At 37.9% G+C, this 22228-nt stretch overlaps 1 protein-coding gene and 1 pseudogene across 2 annotated transcripts in view; both read left to right on the forward strand.

The window, feature by feature from the left end:
• The window catches only part of UBA6 (ubiquitin like modifier activating enzyme 6), a 67819-nt gene that overhangs the window by 27177 nt on the left and 18414 nt on the right, over positions 1 to 22228 (forward strand). Inside the window, exons 11-22 of the mRNA XM_079771376.1 lie at positions 905 to 967; positions 1726 to 1802; positions 3418 to 3484; positions 4999 to 5142; positions 8643 to 8710; positions 9202 to 9280; positions 10776 to 10856; positions 15526 to 15603; positions 17277 to 17458; positions 19406 to 19511; positions 21667 to 21756; positions 21869 to 21949. Coding sequence (XP_079627502.1) covers positions 905 to 967; positions 1726 to 1802; positions 3418 to 3484; positions 4999 to 5142; positions 8643 to 8710; positions 9202 to 9280; positions 10776 to 10856; positions 15526 to 15603; positions 17277 to 17458; positions 19406 to 19511; positions 21667 to 21756; positions 21869 to 21949 — 1116 coding nt within the window. The remainder of the gene's footprint in view (positions 1 to 904; positions 968 to 1725; positions 1803 to 3417; positions 3485 to 4998; positions 5143 to 8642; positions 8711 to 9201; positions 9281 to 10775; positions 10857 to 15525; positions 15604 to 17276; positions 17459 to 19405; positions 19512 to 21666; positions 21757 to 21868; positions 21950 to 22228) is intronic.
• Positions 5153 to 8634, forward strand: LOC307099643 (jun dimerization protein 2-like; annotated as a pseudogene). Its single transcript has one exon. The product of its transcript is annotated as a jun dimerization protein 2-like (transcript).

Below are 22228 nucleotides of genomic sequence, written 5' to 3' on the forward strand. Positions count from 1 at the left end.
TCTTGCCGCTTAAATCTTTAGCCCACTTCTCAGTATAAGCTAATACATTTCTGTTTTTTTCTTACAAGTTCTCGTGATTTTAATGAGATTGCCTTTTCTTTTTCAGAATTATTATTAACTGTAGTCCTCTACAAGGCTTTGTTCAAGCCAAAGTTAGAACAACGAACAGATTAAAATAACTACTCCTAGTCAAATTTGTCCCTGCCTTACTTTCTCTTGCCCCTGTCCCCAATTTTTAAATTGATAATTTATGCTTCAAGTAAATTTCAGATTGTGTAGGTGGCTGGGGGTATTGTTTTTTTGTGTTTTTTTGTTTGTTTGGTTGGTTGGTTATTTGGTGTTTTGGTCTTTGTAATTTTGAGTTTTCTAGTCTTGTCAGTCATCACAAGCCTTGATAACTTGATACCAGAAAAATGTGGTAGCTTTTCAGTTAAAACAATAGATTTTTTTCCAATTACATACAGATGTTTTTACCATTTCTTCCCAAATTTATTATGTGGGTCAGGTTGCCTGATTGCATTTAACATTAAAAAAAAAAAAGTGTGGTAATAAGACGGAGGTAACAGGAAGATTAGGAGCTATGTTATGATTCAGCTAAAAACTTAGTAGCCCAGGCTTCTGGTCAAGATGGCATTGACAATATTCCAGTGGAAAGTAGACTTTAATATCGAATCATTCTGAGTCCTGTTTAATTTATTTGGACCTAGTAGCTCTATCAATGTTGGCTTAGTGGATTAGTGAATAAGTTATTCTTAATACTACTTAAAAAAAAAAAAAACTTTAGTAGCCCAATGTTATTTATTTCAGATTTTTTGGAAAGTTCCGTTACTTTTAGTACTCTGTATATTTTGCCAAGTAATCACTCACTTGCAAGGGAGTAATTGTTTTGTTTTGTTTCTATTAGGAGTCATTGGAGAAGCAGATAAAACACCCAAAGTGCCTTATTGCGGATTTTAGTAAACCTGAGGTAAATAAACACTTCGGAGGTTTTAAGAGAGGCAGCAAAGTGGGGGATTGGGATTGGTAAGAGGTTATAAAGTTAAAATGGAGTAACCATGTATATACCTTTCTGTAAGATTTTCTTGATAAAGGTTGTTTTACATATATAAAGTTGACTTACAATGATTAGAACAAAAATTTATATCATGAAAAAATGTTAAAATAATAGGAAAAATTTTATAATGATATGTTAGCTTTGATAGTTAAAAGACAGTTTTTAATAATTTATGCAAGGTACTCTTATTAAAAGATTTTCTGAACCATGTAGAGTTCATATAATAACTTTATTCAAAAAGCCTTGGAAGCATTATATTTTTTTAAAATCATTGGATATAATTTTGTAGCAGTGAACGTATTTGTGATAAGGAAAGAATAATATTGACAGATTCTAAATTAGTAAATTTTGATAAGGACAAAAGAAGAAAGTGATCTTATACAAATATTTTGATGCGTTTGTTTAGTTGTTATTACTCTAAGTTTCATATAGATAACTTAGTAAAAACTGGTCATACCACCTGGGATTGAGACTTAAATCTATTGTTTAATATTACTTTATTGCCGTGAAATCAATTCATTTAACTTCTGGAAGATTCAGCTCCCTCCTCTGTTAATAATAGTGTTAAGCTAATTAATTTATTGTAATGATTAAATTAAATAATGTTTTAAAAAGCATTAGCACAGTGCCTGGCACATATTATATTGACCTCTTTTTAATGTTCTAAATAGGCACCTTTAGAGATTCACACAGCTATACTTGCCTTGGGCCAGTTTCAGGAGAACTATGGTCGCAAGACAAATATTGGGTAACATTTTTTGTTTTATATAACTTTTTTCTTTGTTATAAAACAGTATTTCAGTTTATGAAAACGTATTTGATGTTATAATTATAGTTAAATTCAAGTGTACTATTTAAAATGGATGCATGTGCATGAATTTAGTACCCAAACCAAGAATGGTACAATGTGCAATTTGTATTTATTTACTTGTTGAAAAAAACACATTATTTTTATATAATTAGTAGTGGCCCAGTGCAGGAAATTCGTGCACGGAGGGGGGCGGTTCCCTCAGCCCAGCTTACACCCTCTCCAATCGGGGACCCCTTGGGGGATGTCCAACAGCCGGTTTAGGCCCGATCGGGATCTGGGACCGCTGGCCCCTAACAGCTCACCTGCCTGCCTGCTTGATTGCCCCTAACTGCCTCTGCCTGCCTGATCACCCCTAACTGCCCTCCCTTGCCGGCCTGATCTCGCCCCCAACAGCCCTCCCTGCCAGCCTGATCTCACCCCCAACTGCCCTCCCCTGCCAGGCTGGTTGCCCCCAACTGCCCTCCCCTGCTGGCCTGATCTCGCCCCCAAAGGCCCTCCCCTGCCGGCCTGATCTTGCCCCCAATGGCCCTCCCCTGCTGGTCTGATCTTGCCCCCAACTGCCCTCCCCTTGCTGGCCTGGTTGCCCCCAACTGCCCTCCTTTGCTGGCCAATTTGGTTCTAATTGGTCAGTTTCTATGCCAATCAGCGTCTCTGGGCCTATCAACAGGGCCTGATCAGAAAGGCAGAGCTGATCAGCAGCCCCGGTGGAGGCTCGAAGAGAAATGGAGGCAGCTGCTGGCCAGGCTTGGAGGGAAAGAGAGAGGCAAGTGCTGGTCAAAAGCTGCCACAGACGCTACAGATCAGCCCCTGCTTCTCTCTTCAGGTCACTTTCCGGGCCTGATTCACAGCCCCCTCAACAGTCACTGCTGGGTCACTGGGCCTGCAGCCACAGTAGTCAGCCTTTGGTCATGATCAGTCGTTACACCCTGGCTCTTTATTATAGAGATTTAAAAGTAAATGGAAGCATGTGTAACATTGTTAGTTGGAAAAAAATGAAATTTTTCCTTAAATGTTATGAACATTATTAGATGACACTTAAATAAATGTTCTAATATAATATTGGGGGGGAAAACAGTATTTCAGAGATTATAGTTTAAAATATTTAAAAACTAATTAAGCATCTTAAAATTGCAACAACGGTATGTACCCCAAACTATATAAATACTTTTATGACTTCCTGGTCTTCCTGGTGAGAATAGAGAGATTAATTTATAAAATTGGAATTACATTAAATAAGACTTTTCCCATTTTTAATTCTTCAAAAGCTACAACTTTTTAAATTGAAAAATCTGATATTAATTCAGTTATGAAATCCATTATGTAATATTTTTCTTTCTAGCCTATTAAGTCAGAAGTATTGTTCTTAGGTGAGCATGATTTTGAAGTAATGTATTTGTGAGCCAGTGTTCATGTCACTAAAGCAACTTGTGCTTCTACCTGTTAGTAAAATTCCACATTTTCTTACATATATCTTAGATTTGAATATGATCTATTGTTTATTGCATTTGAGAAAACTGAATTTGAATTTGAGGTGCTTTGTTTTGAATCCTAGATGCAAAAAAGATTCAGAAGAGCTCTTGAAACTAGCAACATCTATAAGGGAAACCTTGGAAGAGAAGGTGAGTATTGAAAGTTAACAGCTATCAAAGTGTAACATATAAATGTTCTGTATATTAATTTTCTCTTAACCTTCAAATCCAAGCTTTGCTACTTATTGATTCTGACAGGAGACAAGTTACTTGGCTGCATTCTGCTGTAATTTATAAATTTATAAAATTTTAACATGCCTCAGAGAGTTCTTATGTACAATAGATAATTTAATTTTTTAAGGTACCTTGAACAGTATGTGGCATATAGTAATTCAAATTTGCCACTGCTCTATTTTTAGTATTAGTATTTTCTCTTCTGATTTACTTGGTTTGTTAACTCACCAAATATATGTAACCTACTATATAAACTCATTAGCTTTCCTATATATAAATTGTCTCTTTTATAAGTTATATATTCATATCCCTTAATTGCATTTTGCATATCATGTGTGGACATATCACCTAGAAAATGGATTTTTTTCATGTTATGGTGCTAGTGCCTGCTGGCCAAATGTTTCATTGTAGCAGATATAAATGTAGCAATGTTTGTGCATTTATTTAAAAATTATGTTGTTTCTGTTGTTACTTTGTAAAAATGAAGGAGAAATGGAACTTACCATTAGTAAGAATAATACCTCATATTTTATGTAATTAAAAGAAAGAAGAAAAAAATAAGTGTACTGAAACAGTGAATCACTAGTCATAAATGAAAGCCCTTTTATTGCATGTAGAGTGGTTAGAAAAATGTCTAAGAGGTTAAGAACCTTATGATTTCACTCATGTAGAAATCAAACAAAAAAACAAATGAACAATCATAAACACAAAAATAGACTCTTAGATACACTTTTTATTTACCACTTAGAGCACAAACTGATAGCTAGCTCCTCATCATTTATATGGATCATTTTATTTTCATTTATCTTTGTTCAAGGTTTTTCCATAGTTTTCATTAAAACTTTTTTTTACAATTCTGGTTGTTTCTAAATATTGACAGACATCACAGAACTGTTATTTAACAAAACTTATAGATGTTAGATATTTCATTTAATTCTAAATCGTGTGTTTGTGTCACATAACAGGTAAAAAAGCAAAAATGGCAGGTACTGTAAAGAGAAATATGTACTGCTTGGGAAACTAACATGCAACTGGGTCTTTTATTGTAAGATTAGAACTTTTTTAGGACTTAAAAGCTGTTTTAATGTTTTCATTGATTTTTAGAGAGAGAGGAAAGGAGAGGGAGAGAGAGATGGAAACATCTTTGAAAAACAGCCATTTTGCTGCCTCCTGCACACCCCCTACTGGGGGTCAGGCCTGCAACCTGGTCATGTGACTGACTCAGAATCATATTAGTAACCTTTCGTTGCGTGGGTCGAAGCTTAATCCACTGAGCCACAGAGGCTGGGCAGGACTTTAAAACTATTTAGAGAAACTGAGTGGCTTTTTTTGAAGTTTAGCTATAAAAATTCTCACATTAAGTCATTGAAATTTTGCGTGTACGATGTGAATACTGTTAATACTGTTGTCTTTCCTGGCTTATGTTTCAGCCTGAAGTAAATGCTGACGTTGTGCGTTGGCTCTCGTGGACTGCTCGAGGCTTTTTACCCCCACTTGCTGCAGCAGTAGGAGGTGTTGCCAGCCAAGAAGTATTGAAAGCTGTGACAGGAAAGTTTTCTCCTTTGTGCCAGTGGGTTAGTTCTGTATTTTAGTATAGTTTTATATTTAAGGTTGAATTATCCATCTATACAATTAATGTCTGTTAGGAATTTTAGTATTCATATGTTAGAAAAGCATCCTTACAATATTTTCGATGCATGAGAGAGATCTAATATGCTACCAAAACTTAAATCTATGATTGAAACTCTTACGATCATATATTGAGGCTATTGGATTATAACCCAGAGTTGCGTTCTAGGATATGTTTCCCTCATTTGTGAGAGTTAGGGTGTGCTATCCTTAATATTTAGTCTCCTGTATTATTAGGTTAGCATTCATGGGCTCTCAGGATTCTTCAACTTGTTCTGAAATTATGACTTCCTAGCTCATTTCCTCTATAGTGTATGTAAGTATAAGTGACATATAATATCCCACAAGCTGGAAAATCAATGTAGAATAGGTACTTATCAAAGAGTAATCAAGGATGTACCTGAGGGGGTGCCATCCTATATAATAAAAGCCCAGTGACCGAAACAGTGGAACGACCCGAGACCAGAACCACCATGGCCCCTCTCCGGGGCTGGCCCCGACCCCCAGCAAGCAGTGAGGGATGATCATGCAGGCAGGTGAGCAGTTAGGGGTGATCAGGCAGGCAGACGAGTGGTTAGGGGTGATCAGGTAGGCAGGCCAGCGGTTAGGGGCAATCAGGTAGTCAGGCCAGCAGTTAGGGGCGATGAGGCCAGCAAGCAGAGCCCGCAAATCATCACCTCAAAGAAAGAGACTTAGGCCACCCGCCACAGCCTGCGGGAGGGATGCTGGGAGGCTGTGATGGGAGGCACTGGCGGCGGTGAACGAACGCTGCAGGGCAAGGCTGGTGCCACGGCGGCTCCTGAGCAGGCGTGGCACCTGCAGCCTGGCCCAGGCCCTGGGGTTGCAGCCTCTGCCCGCGGCTTCTGCAGGGCTAGACTGCCACTCCTCCTGCTATGATGCCTGGGCAGATCCCAGACCCTTCCATGACTGCGGACTCTCTGTCAGGGCTCAGCCCTGACTGCAGAGAAGCTGAAATATGCGGACATCCACAACATTGGGGCCATGATCACCCCTTTGCACTTCCTGGAGATGAAACTGGGCAAGAGGCCTCAACCTGTGAAAAGTGAGCTACACAAAGAAGAGGAGTGGAGGAAAAGGCGCAGGGAAAAGAAAGTTGTGGCAGCCTGATGCCGGAACAAGAAGGAGCGGATGGAGTTTCTGCAGCAGGAATCTGAGTGGCTGTAGCTCATGAATGCAGAGCTGAAAACCCAGATGGAGGAGCTGAAGCAGGAGCGGCAGCATCTCATCCTGATGCTCAACCAGCATCACCCCACCTGCATTGTCAGGACCGACAGCGTTAAGACCCCCAACTAAGAAAGCAACCCACTGCTGGAGCAGCTGGAGAAGTGACCATGGGCTGGGAGGAGGAGGAAGAGATGAGGAGGGTCCCAGAGGGCTCTTCCTTGCTGCATGAAAAACTCTTCAATGAGGTTCAGCACAGCCAGCATCAGGCTTTTTTGTGAAACTCAGATCAGCTACACCAGGGGAAGAAACCCAGGCGCTGATGAAACCCAGGACCAAGCACTGAGACCAAAGTAGTCCTGGAGGGGGAGGAGGGGGGTTTGTTCTGCCTGGGGCCAGGCTTGCAGGAGGCAGGATAGAGGCTCTGGGCTGGAGAGACGCCCAACTGTGGGTACTTCTCCAGCCTCTCCGCCAGATCACCCACCCAAAGGACCTCTGAGCAGCCAGGAAAAGCCATCAGTTGCAACCAAAATTAGACTGAGTATGGAACTCAATAGTGAAACTGCAATCTGCCTGCCCCCAGCCCCCCAGCCCTGGCCCTGACCCTGATCCTAATACAAGCCAGGCCCTGCTGTACCCACCCACCGTGGTCCAGCTCAGTCCTGCCCAGAGTGACAGCCAGGGCGCACCCTCGCCCGCCCTGCTGGAGTTGCTGTGGGCACGAGGCACAGGTGCCCTTGCAGAGCACATACTCTGAATGTTTACAGACTGGCTGTCCTGGCAGGGCTTTCAATTACACATGTTTTTTATACTTTCTTTTTTTTTAATATTTTTTTACAAAAAAAATTTTATACGAGCAGTATATAAATGGATTTCTATAATCATTTGATGTGATATAGTATAAATTGCTATGGTTTGTTAAGAACAGATATTCAGCAGTTATGGCTGGTGTGTTTAACTTTTAAGTACTGTAGTCTCTGGGTGTTGGGGGTGGCAGGGGCGGGGGTGTGGTGCATTTTCATCCTGGTAAACCCTTCATAGTACTCAGTTCTGTATAGCTCAGTAAACATTACTCTTACTTAAAAAAAAAAAAAAAGGAAGGCCCAGGCTACCCGGCCCGTGGTGCTACAGCAGGTGGGTGTGGCCTCCCTCTGCGAGGTGATCAATCTGGGGGCCCAGCCATCAGTTGCCCCACAGAGGGAGGCCCAGGCCACTGGCCAGCGGTACTGTGGCCAGTGTGCGGGGCCAGCCAGCAATCGCTTCGCAAAGGGAGGCCCAGGTCAGCAAGCGATTGCACCCCACCCCTGTCACCTGCAGAGGGAGGCGACTGGTGACAAGGGAGAGGGGAGCAGCACTCCACAGATGGCAAGCAGTGACAGCAGCAGGGGCGGGCCAGCTGCCAGCAGTCAGGGAAAGGAAAGCCCCATAGACCCTGATCTCAGGCCAGGCCTAGGGACCCTACCTGAGGCGTCCCAGATTGCGAGAGGGTGCAGGCTGGGCTGAGGAACCCCCCTGCCCCAAGTGTGCACTTGGCCTCTATTAAGAAATTAAGACCTCAAAGAGGCATTGGGCAGTTGAGGCTTATATGCCATCTGGACAAAGAGAGAGGCAAGGGCCTGGGATTTCAAAGGGAAAGGCAGTTTATAGATAGATGAAAAAGATCAAACGTGGTAAACAAATTCTTGCTGGGATACAGAGGGAAGTTCACCAAACAGGCTTTGCTAGATTCCTACCTTGTTGCCACATTTATGTAGCTAAGGTTATGCTCCCTTCCTTTCAGCATGTTTTTCTATTTGAATTCCTTTAGGCAGGTAAAGTGAGAAGGTTAGAGGATCTTTTTAAGTCTTTAATAACCAGCTTAAAATCAATTTCCCAAAAGGCATATTTTGGGGTGGCAACACTTTGGTCGTTTTCATTACTTATTCAGATGTAGCTAAAATTGAATGGGACTTCCAGAGTTTTTATGTAGTTATATAAAATAGATATGAAGGTGAAGTTTTCTTTTGTTTGTTAAACACCTTTAAGATGGCTAAATTATATGAATCAAATTATATATTTTAACAAATCCTTCAGGTTTAATCATTGCTTTAATGAAAGAATACAGGAGTGTATAATATATAAAAACAATTACATTTTGAATCTATTATTCTACATTGGTATTTTATTATTATTTTTCTTAATTATTAAATAACTACAGAAGAGAACTACTTTTTCTCTTAAATTCTGTACATAGTAAGTTATTTTTTTTATCTTCTACTTTAAGTTATACATTGAAGCAGCAGATATTGTCGAGTTCCTAAGCAAACCAGAACAGGAAGAATTTCTCCCACGGTAATACTAGGATTTCTGTTGTTTTTTTCTTATTTGTATATTTGTGATAGGCAACCAGATTAAAAGAGTTTTTGTTTAAACATGCAGTTGTTTTAAATTAAATGTCTTTTCTGAAACCTAGCTCATTTACTTCTGCAGTCATTTTCCTTTTTAGAGGTGACATGCCATAATAATGCCATATGTCTTTACCAATTTATAAACAATAAATATAAAGTTTTAAATTACATATTTTTATGTGAATGGTTAGCATTCAAAATACCACTCTGATGAACAGTTGCTAACTGCAACTTTTATTTGTATCGGTGATTCACCTTTTTGAGTCACAAATCTCTTGAGAATCTGATTAAAGCTTATGGATTCATTTGCTCCAAAATCACATACCCCAATAGTTCTGCCTTCATTTTAAAGTACTTTAAGTTTGTGTCAACAATGAAATTAATCTTAATGTTTTAAATGCCTTTCTGTTTTCTTTGTTATGTTCTTTTCTTCAGAGGAGATAGATATGATGCCTTACGAGCCTGCATTGGAGACACTTTGTGTCAGAAGCTACAAAATTTGAATATCTTCTTAGTAAGTATAATAATGACGAAAATAAATAGTACATTCAAACTGCTATTATATATCATCAATTTAATTTATTAAAGCAAATTTGACTATAAATGAGTAGTTTCTAACATAGTAGACATTTAGTAAATCTTTAGAACAGGAATTTGCAAACTATGGCTGGCAAACCAAATCCATCATCCTGCTTGTTAATAAAGTTTCATTGGATCACATTCATTCACTTATTATTGTCTGAAATTTCTTTTCTGCTACAATACTCGTTTGACAGAGACCATATGGAGTGCAAAGCTGAAAATATTTGCTGTTTGGCCCTTTACAGAAAATATTAGCCAACCCCTGATCTAACGAATTAATACATTTAAAATGAAAATATGTTTATTACAGTTTTGAACATTACATAATTTTCTAGAAATACATTAAAATTGGTCAGGTGTTTGTTTTTTGTGTTTTTGTTTTTTTTCCTTACCAAATGGAGGAATATGGAAGTGCCTTCTATCTTTCTTAAATTCCCAGAGAATCTTTTTTATTAAAATACTAGAGGCCCAGTGCACAGATTTGTGCACCCATGGGCTCCCTCAGCTGGCCTGCGCCCTCTCGCAATGCAAGACCCCTCGGGATGTAGTAGTGCGCGAAGCGGCAGGTGGCCGGGGATGAGCCTAAGCCCAGGCCGGGCACTGCGCCGCTCCCGCTCATCCTGGCCCTGCTGCACCTGCCACCGCAGCTACTTGGTGGTGCTGCTTCAGAGGCAGGAGAGGCTTATGCCACCGCAGCTGTGCTCGTCAGCCTTGAGCCTGGTGTCTGGCACCCGTCGGTCAGCTGAGCAGCGCGCCCACTGTGGGAGCGCACTGACCACCAGAGGGATGCTCCTGCATTGAGCGTCTGCCCCCTTGGTGGTCAGTGCGTGTCATAGCGACTGGTCGCTTACGATTTTATATATATAGATTGCACTGATGATTTTTTAAAAAATATATTTTATTGATTTTTTACAGAGAGGAAGGGAGAGAGATAGAGAGTTAGAAACATCGATCAGCTGCCTCTTGCACACCCCCTACTGGGGATGTGCCCACAACCAAGGTACATGCCCTTGACCGGAATCGAACCTGGGACCTTTCAGTCCGCAGGCTGACGCTCCATCCACTGAGCCAAACCGGTTTCGGCTGCACTGATGATTTTTGCTGTTTGTTTTTAGCTTATATTAAAAAAATGAGCTCACTATTTGACTTTCCTTTGGAATTTTAAAATGTTTTCTCATCAAAGGAAAGGCAAATATTGTGCTTTTTCTTACTTTGGTTTATACTTTTTTTTATTTTCTGTAACTGAGACACTTCATAATGGCATCATAAACCAGTTAAAACTTTAAACTAAAATGAATCAAACATGTTCAAATTATTTTTAAAGTGTTTATTGTGAGTTAGCATTTGATGAAAATTATTATGAAATTGCTCTTTAGTAAGTAGAAGCTCTGATTTTATTTACTTTGATATATTTTTCTTCTCCATAGGTAGGATGTGGAGCCATAGGCTGTGAAATGTTAAAAAATTTTGCTTTACTTGGTATTGGCACAAGCAAAGAGAAGGGAATGGTAAGACAAATATCCTTGAGAGTTAAAATGTATACATATTTCAAAAAAAAAAAATGTATACATATTTCTGTTGTAGTCCATTTTTGAACTCCATAGATCTTAAGTATTGAATTGTGAGGATAGGTTATTAAGCTAGAAATTGAAAGATTCTGATTTTACTCTGACCACTTGTCAAAAGTTATGTGGCCCCATGGCAAATTGCTTTAATTCTGTGCTCCTAATTTCATTCTCCAATACTGTGCAGCTGATATCTGTACAACCTACCTCATAATGTTATTATGAAGATCAAATGTGAAAGGGCTTTGCAAACTTTAAAGCATATATTGTTATTATTTTATTAGATACTAGTTAATTATTAAGTAAATCTTCAAAATGGGCAGAGCTAATATTAGAAAGTTGAAGACTAATCAGATATAATTTCGTTAGTGATTATCAAAAGAAGGGAATAAACTCGTGTATACAATTAAATTCTTAAGTCTATAAGTGTGAGTTAATTGGGAAGCCATGTCATATATTTTAATAAAAATATATTTCACATTAAGATGTAAACTAGCTTCCCAGCGTATTGACTTCATAGATTTCTCATGGTAATTAATAGTAATTATATAGTTAATTAAACTTGGCTTATTGTTTCACTCAAAGAGGTTATTTGTTATTATTCCTGCTCAGTATTTCTAAATGTTGTGTACTACAAACTGCAATTAGTTCTAGTGGTTTTAAAATATATTTCTTAAAAAAAAAATATCCTTGGTTGCATGCATTTGGCAATCACCTGAATACTTTAACTTCTTGTAAATTCACAGTGCATATCCTATATAATCCTGTATAATAAAAGCTAATATGCTAAATGTATGGTCAGCCGTTAACCAATCAAAGCATAATATGCTCAAGCGCTCGCAATGACATGCACTGACCACCAGGGGGCAGACGCTCTGACCGGTAGGTTAGCTTACTGCTGGGGTCTGGCTGATCAGGACTAAGCGAGACGGGCCAGACATGTCCTGGAGCCTTCCCACAGTCCCTCTCCGGCTGGCCAACCTCCCGTGTCCCTCTTTGGCCCCGATCGTGCACCGGTGGAGTCCATTGGCCTGGCCGGCGCCCTCGCACAATCCGGGATCCCTTGGGGGATGTCAAAGAGCCGGTTTCAGCCCGATCCCACAGGCCAGGTCAAGGGACCCCACTGGTGCACAAATTCATGCACCGGGCCTCTAGTCTATATATATATATATATATATATATATATATATATATATATATGCCTAAGCAACCATTATGACCGGTCGACCAAATGACTAGTCCACCGGTTGCTATGATGCGCACTGACCACCAGGGGGCAGATGCACGAGCTGCCCCCTGGTGGTCAGTGTGCTCCCACAGCCAACCTCCTGCAGCCAACCATCCTCCCGTGGTCCCTCCCCCCAGCTAGCCAGCCAACCTCCTGTGGTCCCTCCCCCTGGCCAGCCAACCTCCCAGCCCCAGTCGGCCCAATTGGGACTGGGCGAGACAGGCCCCGATTGGCCCTGATCACCGGGCAGGCCGAGGGACCCCACCCATGCATGAATTCATGCACCAGGCCTCTAGTTAGCATATAAAGTTTAGAAAAAGAATTTCAGTAAACAGACCTACTGACTTCAGGTAACAAAACAAAGTAAGTTAATTGGGAAGGATTTTTATCTTATTGCAAACACATAGACTTGTTGTGTAAATGGTTTTTTTTTAAGTTTTTCATATGTAGCAAAACTAACTGGAAAGAAGGAAAGAGAAGCCAGATTCCAGGAACCAAAAGAGAAATTAATTTCTAAACTAAAAGTTGTGGTGACTTCCAAGCATTTGTCTTTTTCTTTTCTTTCTTTTCCTTTTTTTTTTTAATTGATTTTTAGAGAGAGAGAGAAAGTGAGAGAGAGGTGGGGGACATCAATTGGTTGTTCCATCTGTTTATGTAATTATTGGTTGATTCTTTTTTTTTTTTTAATATATTTTATTGATTTTTTACAGAGAGGAAGAGAGAGGGATAGAGAGTTAGAAACATCGATGAGAGAGAAACATTGATCAGCTGCCTCTTGCACACCCCCTACTGGGGATGTGCCCGCAACCAAGGTACATGCCCTTGACCGGAATCGAACCTGGGACCCTTGAGTCCGCAGGCCGACGCTCTATCCACTGAGCCAAACCGGTTTCGGCTATTGGTTGATTCTTGCCAACCAGGGATTGAACCTGCGACCTTGATGCATCTGAGCAATACTCTAACCAACTGAATTATCTGGCCAGGGCCAAGCATTTCTGTCTCGAATATTTGTCCAAAACATTAAATAGAAAGAGAAGTCACTCATGACAAATTAAAACACAGAGCATGCACCACACTGGTAAATGGGGTCTGAAATTATACAAAAATTTTAAGCAGAGAATTAATATAGCAAATTTAGGACCATTGAAAGCTCTAGAGCTCTGACTAAAACAAATGCAAAACTGCATCATGGTGATACTTAAACACCCAGAGTACATAGGATTATGCAGAAAAATCATCATCCATTAAAGACGATTCACAATAAAAAGTGATAATCTGATAGGAAAAAAGTACCACCTAAAAAAATAATCAGCCAAGGAAAATGGAAGAATTAGCTTTCTAAGTACTATAGGTAATAAATAGGAGTGCTACATATAATAGAAAAATATAGAGATAATAGAACAAACTTTAAAATGAAGTTAGAAATGATCAGAGATTAAAGTAAATAAATAAAAAAAGAAATGATCAAATATAAAAAAGAGGAAAAGAAACAGGGAAAAGGCACTGAAATTTTTTATAAAAAGCCAAATAAGAACTTCTATATAGTAAGTGCGCTCAAAATTCATATATATTAGAAGTGAGAATTTATTGGAAATTGCATAGTCCTATGTAAGTGCAGAATTTCCATAGATAATGAAGAAGAGACAGTTTCAATGATAATGGCAAAAGTTTTAACTTTGGATGGTAAGTGCATGATGCATTATGCAGATGATATGTTATAGAGTTCTACATTTGAAATCTGTATGGTTTTATTAATTAACTAGAGGCCCATTGCATGAAGATTCGTACAATAGGCCTTCCTTCCTCTGGCTGACGGCACCGATTTTTCTCTGGTACACGGGACCCAGACCTTCTCCTGGCTCAGCAAAGAAGCCAAGCCTCAAGGCTAGGCTTCTCCGCTCCAGCCACAGTGAGGCTTGGCTTCTCCACTCCTGCCGCAGCGAGGCTTGGCTTCTCTGCTCAGGCTGCAGCAGAGAAGCCAAGCCTCTTCAGTCTTCAGTCTTCAGTCACCTTCAGTCTTCAGTCTTCGCTCTGCAACTGTGTATGCAAATTAATCTGCCATCTTTGTTGGGTTAATTTGCATATTCGCTCCTGATTGGCTGGTGGGCATTGTGGGGTTGTGGTCAATTTGCATATTTATCTTTTATTAGTGTAAATGTCACTCCAATAAATTCAATTTTAAAAAGTAAACATAGCCGAAACCGGTTTGGCTCATTGACTAGAGCGTCGGTCTGCAGACTGAAAGGTCCCGGGTTCGATTCCGGTCAAGGGCATGTACCTTGGTTGCGGGCACATCCCCAGTGGGGGGTGTGCAGGAGGCAGCTGATCGATGTTTCTCTCTCATCGATGTTTCTAGCTCTCTATCCCTCTCTCTTCCTTACTGTAAAAAAATCAATAAATATATTTTTTTAAAAAAAGTAAAGATAAAGTAATGAAAACAAATATGGGCAACAACCACCAAAATGAAAAGAGACAAGTGTGTTCAAACAAATCAAAGGCAAAGATAAAAAGAGAGATTACCTAATAAACTTCTCATCAACAATAAATGCATACCTATGCCCTGGCTGGTGTGCTCAGTTAGCTGAGTGTCAGTCACTGGTTCAATTACCAGTTAGGGCATATACCCGGGTTATAAGCTCAATCCTCAGTAGGGGGTCTGCAGGAGGCAGCCAGTGGATGTTTTTCGCATTGATGTTTCTCTCTTTAAAAATCAATAAAAACATTTTTTTTAAAAAAAGAAATGCACACCTAAAGATAGGGAATCGGATCTTCACAGTGCAAGGTCAAATTTGCTATCAACCCAGATTTATGTACCCAGCTAATTATCCTTCAAGACAAGTAAAGATATTTGACAAGTAAAATGATGAAAAACTATCACTTACTGGTTCTCACTGAAAGAATTATTAGATAACATGAGCAATGCATGAAGCAAGGGTAAGTAGAGGCATTTGTCAATATCTTAGATTGATTTTTAAAACCTTTAAAATATATGATTTGGAAGTGGATGGTTAAAAGTAAGTAAAATGTTTATTGATAACATGGAAAATAAAAGGGAGACTTTATATATTATCTAATTGTTCAGAAGCAAAATATTTTAATTAATTTTAGATAAGTCACATACGCATGTTTAAATTTTGAATACATAACATTAAAGTAAATGTTTAACTTGCTTGATCTGTTCCTTTGCTAAGCATTAATTATAATTAAGTGTAAGTATAAAAGAGTAGTAATGGTAATCATTTTGGAATATTTGTATTCACATAATTTTTACCAGTCAAAATAATTTACAATAATGGTGGGAGTAGTTTCAGTCATCCTGAGAAAAACAGAATAGATTTAAACATTTGTTACGTAATTTCAGCCATTTTCTTTTTTTGGTATTAGGTTACAATTACAGATCCTGACTTGATAGAAAAATCTAACTTGAACAGACAGTTCTTATTTCGTCCTCATCACATACAGGTATGTTGCTATGTTTCAAATTTAAATCATCTGTTGTATTATACAAAACAGAAGAGAATTTCCTTTTAATACATAGAAAATGGTGCTTGACAAGCATAATATACTCTTTTTTTATTAGAACCTCAAATTACCAAATAATGGGAATGATTATAGAGGAAAATATTTTTTAATGTAAAAATTGGTTTTGCAATGATTTTGGATATTAAAAACCGAGTTGTGAATTGTGGGTGGTATTTTTTTCATTTTGTAATCACCAAATTATGTCAACATACTTTATTTTAGAAACTACATACGTGTGTGTGTGTATATATATACATATATACACACACACACACACACACAGAAACATTCTAATTTGAAGTGTTCAAGTTTAGCATTTATAATTTTGTGCTTTATGGAATTTGTTTGATTAACATCCTTTTTTATTATAAAATAATGCTTTTCCATCTTTTTCATAGTGATCCAAAAATTTTAAGTCAGAAAAAGAAGCAGTTTAATCAGTCAAGCAAATTTGCTTTTACTTTTGAAATGTTTTTTCATTTTATTTTTTAATGACTTATAATCATAGCTTAAGAATGTCATAAACAGAAAAGTAACTAAAGCAGGTGGCATAGTTAACCTAATTGACTCACTTATCCAAATATAAAGAACTAAGTAACAGGGTCTTTCATGAACTATAAAATGTATGTCAGAAAATTAACTTATTTAACTTATAGAACTTGGCCTATTTATTATTTTACTGACTTCTAGCAAAGTTTCTGCTTTGTATGTATATTAACAGCACTGAGAAGTAAAAGCATGTCAACTAAACAGTTTAAGAAGAGACAGAAATACCATATTAAAGCTAGATGCATGTATTCAAACAGAATGGTCTATACACATTTAGTGTCAAAGCCAGTATTTTCAAGTGAACTTTGTTGACATTTGAAATGACACTAATAATCTTTAAGAAAATAATGAATTATGTTTAGGGTACTTTTTTTTTAATAAAACTTGAAACATACGTAATAATTTTTTTAAAGATTTGTATCCAGAAATAGTAATATTTTTTAAAGATTTTTTTTCTCAAAGTGTTAAATTACCATATGTTTGAGAGCTTATGTTATGCATTTTGGATTTCTAATATTTTACTGAATGTATTCTCATCTTTTTCTGGGCACTTAGCCAATTTATAACTAGGAAGAACAATGTGCTTTTAATTGGACTTTTAACTAGTTGTTGTTGTTGTTGTTGTTGTTTAATTGATATGAGAGAGAAAGAGAGAGAAACATCTATTTGTTGGTTCCTCTTATTTACGTATTCATTGGTTGACTCTTGTATGTATCCTGACCAGGGATCCAACCCGCAACTGTGACATATCAGGAAGATGCTCTTAGCAACTGAGCTACCCGGTCAGGGCCTAACTAATATTTCAAGAACTCTAAAGCATTTAGCTGTAAAAGAGAGGTTGTTTAAATTTCAATTAATAATGTGTAAATTATTTAGACTACTGGGCACTATTACATGTAGTCTGAATACAGTCTGAATGTAATTTCCACAAACTAAAACTTGGAAATTTATCTCATTCTCAACTCCGTACATATTTTCCAGAGTGACAAGAATGTGTAAGTTCAATCATAGGTTGTCTTTTTCTGTTTAACATTTATTTCTTCTGCTTGTTGTTATTTGTTTAGAAACCTAAAAGCTATACTGCTGCTGATGCAACCCTGAAAATAAATCCTCAAGTAAAAATAGATGCACACTTGAACAAAGTATGTCCAGCCACTGAGGCTATTTACAATGATGAGTTCTATAATAAACAAGATATAATTATTACAGCATTAGATAATGTTGAAGCCAGGAGATATGTAGACAGGTATGTAATTGAAATTTAGGTTCATTGTCTTTACCTATTTTTTTAATTTTTAAAATGTTTTTATTGATTTTAGAGAGAGGGAGAGGGAGATGTCAGTGTGAGAAACATCAATCAGCCGCCTCCTACATGCTCCCTCGTAGGGATGGAGCTGCAACCCAGGCATGTGTCCTGACTAGGAATTGGACCTGTAGTCATGCAACCTCACAGTGCATGGGATAGTGCTCAACCAACGGAACCACACCGGCCAGGGCATCATTGTCTTTTTGTTTGTTTTCACTTCTGTTTCCCATGCCTATTTGTTGAAAAGTTACTTAATTTTTAAATTTTTCTTTATGTTGCTATTATAATACTTTCTCAAACTCTGTGATGATTTCTCATTATACCTAGGATAAAATTTTAAATCTTTAATGTGGCCTCAATGTATTTTATAGTGTCTGTCACTTACTTCTCCACCTCTCCATCTTAACATTTACCTATTCCTTCCTGGCTCCCCTTATTCCAGCTACACATTTGTTTTTTTCAATTCTTACAGTGCATCCATCATTTTTTAAATTATTATTACTGAAGGCCCGATGCATGAAATTTGTGCAAGGGGTTTGGCCCTCACAGCTACAGCGGCTGTCCTCAGCCCTCGCAGCCCCGGCTTTATCGGAAGGTCGTCTGGGAGGACGTCCAGAAGGTCATTCGGCTGTCCAGTCTAATTAGCATATTACACTTTTATTATTATAGACTAGTGGCCTTGTGCATGAATCCGTGCGCAAGTAGCTTGCTGCCGCTTGCCTCAGCTGGCCACCCCGCCCACCGCCGCTCACAGCTCTCCGCCACACGTAACTAGCTGCCCTGCACTCCTGTAGCTCTCTGCCACAGGTAGCTCGCTGCCCTACCCTCCTATATCTCTCCACCACTTGTAGCTCACTGTCCCACACTCCTGTTGATCGGTCGTTATGTGACTGCGTCCAATTTGCATATTACCCTATTATAAGTATAGGTTTTTTTTACCTCAAACTTGCACATACTCTTCTTCAGCCTCAGGAAATTGTTTATCTCTTTCCAAAACTCCTGATCCCAAATTTACCTATTCCTCATTTACCTTAGTTTTTTTCTTCACCCTATAGTTGCAACCTAAATTTCTTTCTTTAACTGCCAAATTCTAAATTAAAATCTATGGTAATCTTTCATAGCACTAAGCATTTTCCTTCATAGCACTTAATTTTATTGATACACATATTTATTTAATGTTTTTTTCCTCATTAAATCATTTATTTAGGAACCGTTTATTTTTCCATCACTGTATCACTGGTGTTCAACACATGATGTCATTCAGTAAATATTAGTGAAATAACAAGAATGGATGACTATAATGTGTACATCTTACATAATTTTTCTTACATCTTTATATGTCTCTTGAATGTTAAGGTGTTAGAGCAAATATATTAACAGAAAAATTTATCAGTTGAGAGTATAGTGGAAAGTTTATTTTTTCCTTTCTTGGTCAGAAGAAGGAAAAAACTTTAATAAATTGTATAGAATACAGGTATTATAAATATTTAAGAAGGTATAGTATTGTTCGGAATTAAGAAAGTATTGGGAAGATACAGTGGGATAGAACCGATAGCCAGAAAGTAACCAAAGAAGAAATAGGAAGCAAAAGAAGAAAAGATAACATAGCTAAGAGTTAACCTAATGGAAAACAAGCCCAAAATGTGGTGGTGGTGGTGGTGGTGGTGGTAGAAGGTAGAGACAAAAATGACTAGATTGAACAACATAATTTGTTGGGGGAAGGGGACAGAAATGATTAATGGGTTGTTTGGTGGTAATGTATGTTTCCTAAAATATAGTCCAGTAGTGATCAGTGTGTGAAGTAGTCAGTAGACAGTAGTAGGATTTCCTCTGCCTGCATTGCTATTACTCACTTTTGTGCTTGTTTCCTATTGTCTTTTCAAATAGCCGTTCTGTAGCAAATCTACGGCCTCTCCTGGATTCTGGAACAATGGGCACTAAGGGACACACTGAAGTTATTGTACCTCATTTGACCGAGTCTTATATTAGTCATGTAAGTGAACCAATTTTTTAAAGTAAATGTCTCTTCTTTATGTCTCATCATTTTATTATCTTCATCAGTCCACAAATTTGATTTAGCTTCTCTAATCCTGTTTTGATCTGCCAGTGATATTCATACATATGTGTATGTACAATTCTAAAAACATAGATGAACTGATTTTTTTAAATCATCAAAATTTTGGTTTGGAGTCTATCTTTTACTGTTTATTTCTCAAAGCTGCTTGATTAGTTTTCTAACAACCATCCAACTGTAACTCATGAAATATTAGGGACCAAACTCTCTCTCTCTCTCTCTCTCTCTCTCTCTCTCTCTATATATATATATATATATATATATATATACACACATATATATATATATATATGTATATGTATATATATATGTGTGTGTGTGTGTGTGTGTATATATATATATATATATATATATATATATATATATATATATATACTAGAGGCCCAGTGCATGATTGAATCATGCACGTGTAGGGTCCCCTACACGCTTTCGCTTTTCGCGGTGGAGCTGGGTGCCTGTCCGCTGGTGCCGGAGCAGACAGGCACCCAGCTCCCCAACTTTTGATGGTCCGCGGCCACTGAGGGGGGCTACCCTGATGTTGAGAGGCACAGGGGGCGGAACTCCCGCCCCCTGCGCCTCTCAACGGCCACTGAGGGGGGCTGCCGCGGACACCTGGCTACCCTGCCGTTGAGAGGCACAGCTGGGTGTACGCGGCAGGCCCCCTCAGCGGCCGCGGATCTGGCTGTTGAGAGGCACAGGGGGCGGGAGTCCCGCCCCCTGCGCCTCTCAACAGCAGGGTAGCCCCCCTCAGTGGCAGCGGATCCGTGCCTCTCAATGGCCGGATAGGCCACCCTGAGTCCCGCCCCCCAGCCTCCCGCCGCCCAATCATGAGCGTAGCAGAGTGATGGTAATTTACATGTTACTCTATTATTAGATAGGATATATATATATATTTTTTTTAATATAAATGATATATAGATATAACCTTTTTAAACCCCCACAGTAATCTTGATATACTAATGAAGCTGAAAATCACTGGCCTAAGAAATAATTGCAGGCCTTGGGATTTAAAGAAAGATCAACCTCAGTTGTAAAATTGAAAGAAGTATATATATATTTTTTTCTTTTCTTTTACTTTTTTCTTTTTTTAAAGAAGTCTATTTTTACATGGGTAAATATCCCTTTATTTAATGAAAATGTTTAGTAATATTTCAAACATTTTATAATATTTTCCCATTTACTCTCATGAAATCAGAAGTTTTATAATAAAAACATAGTAAACAAGTTGATGAATTTAATTTGTAGGAAATTAGATGGAGGAAATCATGATATATTAGCTGTTATGTTGGAAATTTTTCAAAGTAGAGAATATTATAAAATTCCAAAAGTTCCGTTGATTCTCTTGTTCTATATCTTTCTCAAACCTTTTCCTGTCTTCTCTGATTTCATACTCAAAATTGAGAATTTAATACTCTTCTCACCTCTTTTATATTTTATGATATTTAAATAATCAACAAACTAAAATATAAATATCCAAGTAAAAAGAGACCAAGTGAGTCATTTTATATTAGGTATACAAATAAGCGTGGCCAAATGTACCCTATACAGGATATAGATTTTTTTCAGTGGTTCCTTTTTACCTGAGACAATATAGGCATTTGCCATTTACTTTATATACTTTCTACTCAAAGCTGTACCAAGCATCAAGGACTTTTTCATGTTCCCCAGTTTTTATCTCCATGGAGAAACTCATGGTATCCTGAGAACTGTATTGGGGATTCTTGTATTACTTTTCATAATAGGGAGTAGTATAAAGTTTTAAATGTAACCTCGATTCTGGGAGGGAAAAAAATAATTAAATATGGTGGTGTTGTCTTCCATGAGTGCCACATGGTGCCAAAAGTGATCATAGAATTCATGTTTGTTTTTACATTGCTATTAACAAGTAGATTAAGTGTCAGAAGAATCAATTTGTCTTCTTAGTGCCTAGAAGAGAGAAGATATAAAAAGATTGGATTTCTTTTATTTTTGAACTTCCATTTTTTTAATGGTCTTAAAGCATTCAGGTAAATTCAGCCAATAAAAAATTGCCATTGCTTCTCTTAACTGTCTGTTGTCACATTTTATAAATTAGCGGGATCCCCCAGAAGAGGAAATACCATTTTGTACTCTGAAATCCTTTCCAGCTGCTATTGAACATACTATACAATGGGCAAGAGATAAGGTAATAAAGATATTTGTTAAAGGAATTTTTTTTTGTAGTAGTAGAAAAGAAGATATCTCCACCTTCCAATTAGACTTCTGTTTGTAACTTTTTTCTCTCTTTTCCATAATAGTTTGAAAGTTCCTTTTCCCACAAGCCTTCATTATTTAACAAGTTTTGGCAAACCTATTCATCTGCAGAAGAAGTCTTACAGGTAAAAATCAATATTTTTTAATACAAACAACACTTTGTGTAATTTTATTTAAAAGTTCCCTGCAATTGGTTTATTATTGGTTTATTTTACCTCTTTAAAAAGAGTTTAATGGATTATTATTGTTTGTGGTAAGTATATGAAGAATCTTAAAATTAGCAGGTCACAAATGATCTTTATAAAAACGTTTTTAGTTTTTTGGGGTTTTTTTTTAGTTTGGTCGAACCATATGGAGTTGCCTCTATTTGACCATGTTTTACCCACATAACATCAATTCATATG

This window comes from Cnephaeus nilssonii, assembly GCF_951640355.1.
Source record: "Cnephaeus nilssonii genome assembly, chromosome: 1".
Lineage (NCBI taxonomy): Eukaryota > Metazoa > Chordata > Mammalia > Chiroptera > Vespertilionidae > Cnephaeus > Cnephaeus nilssonii.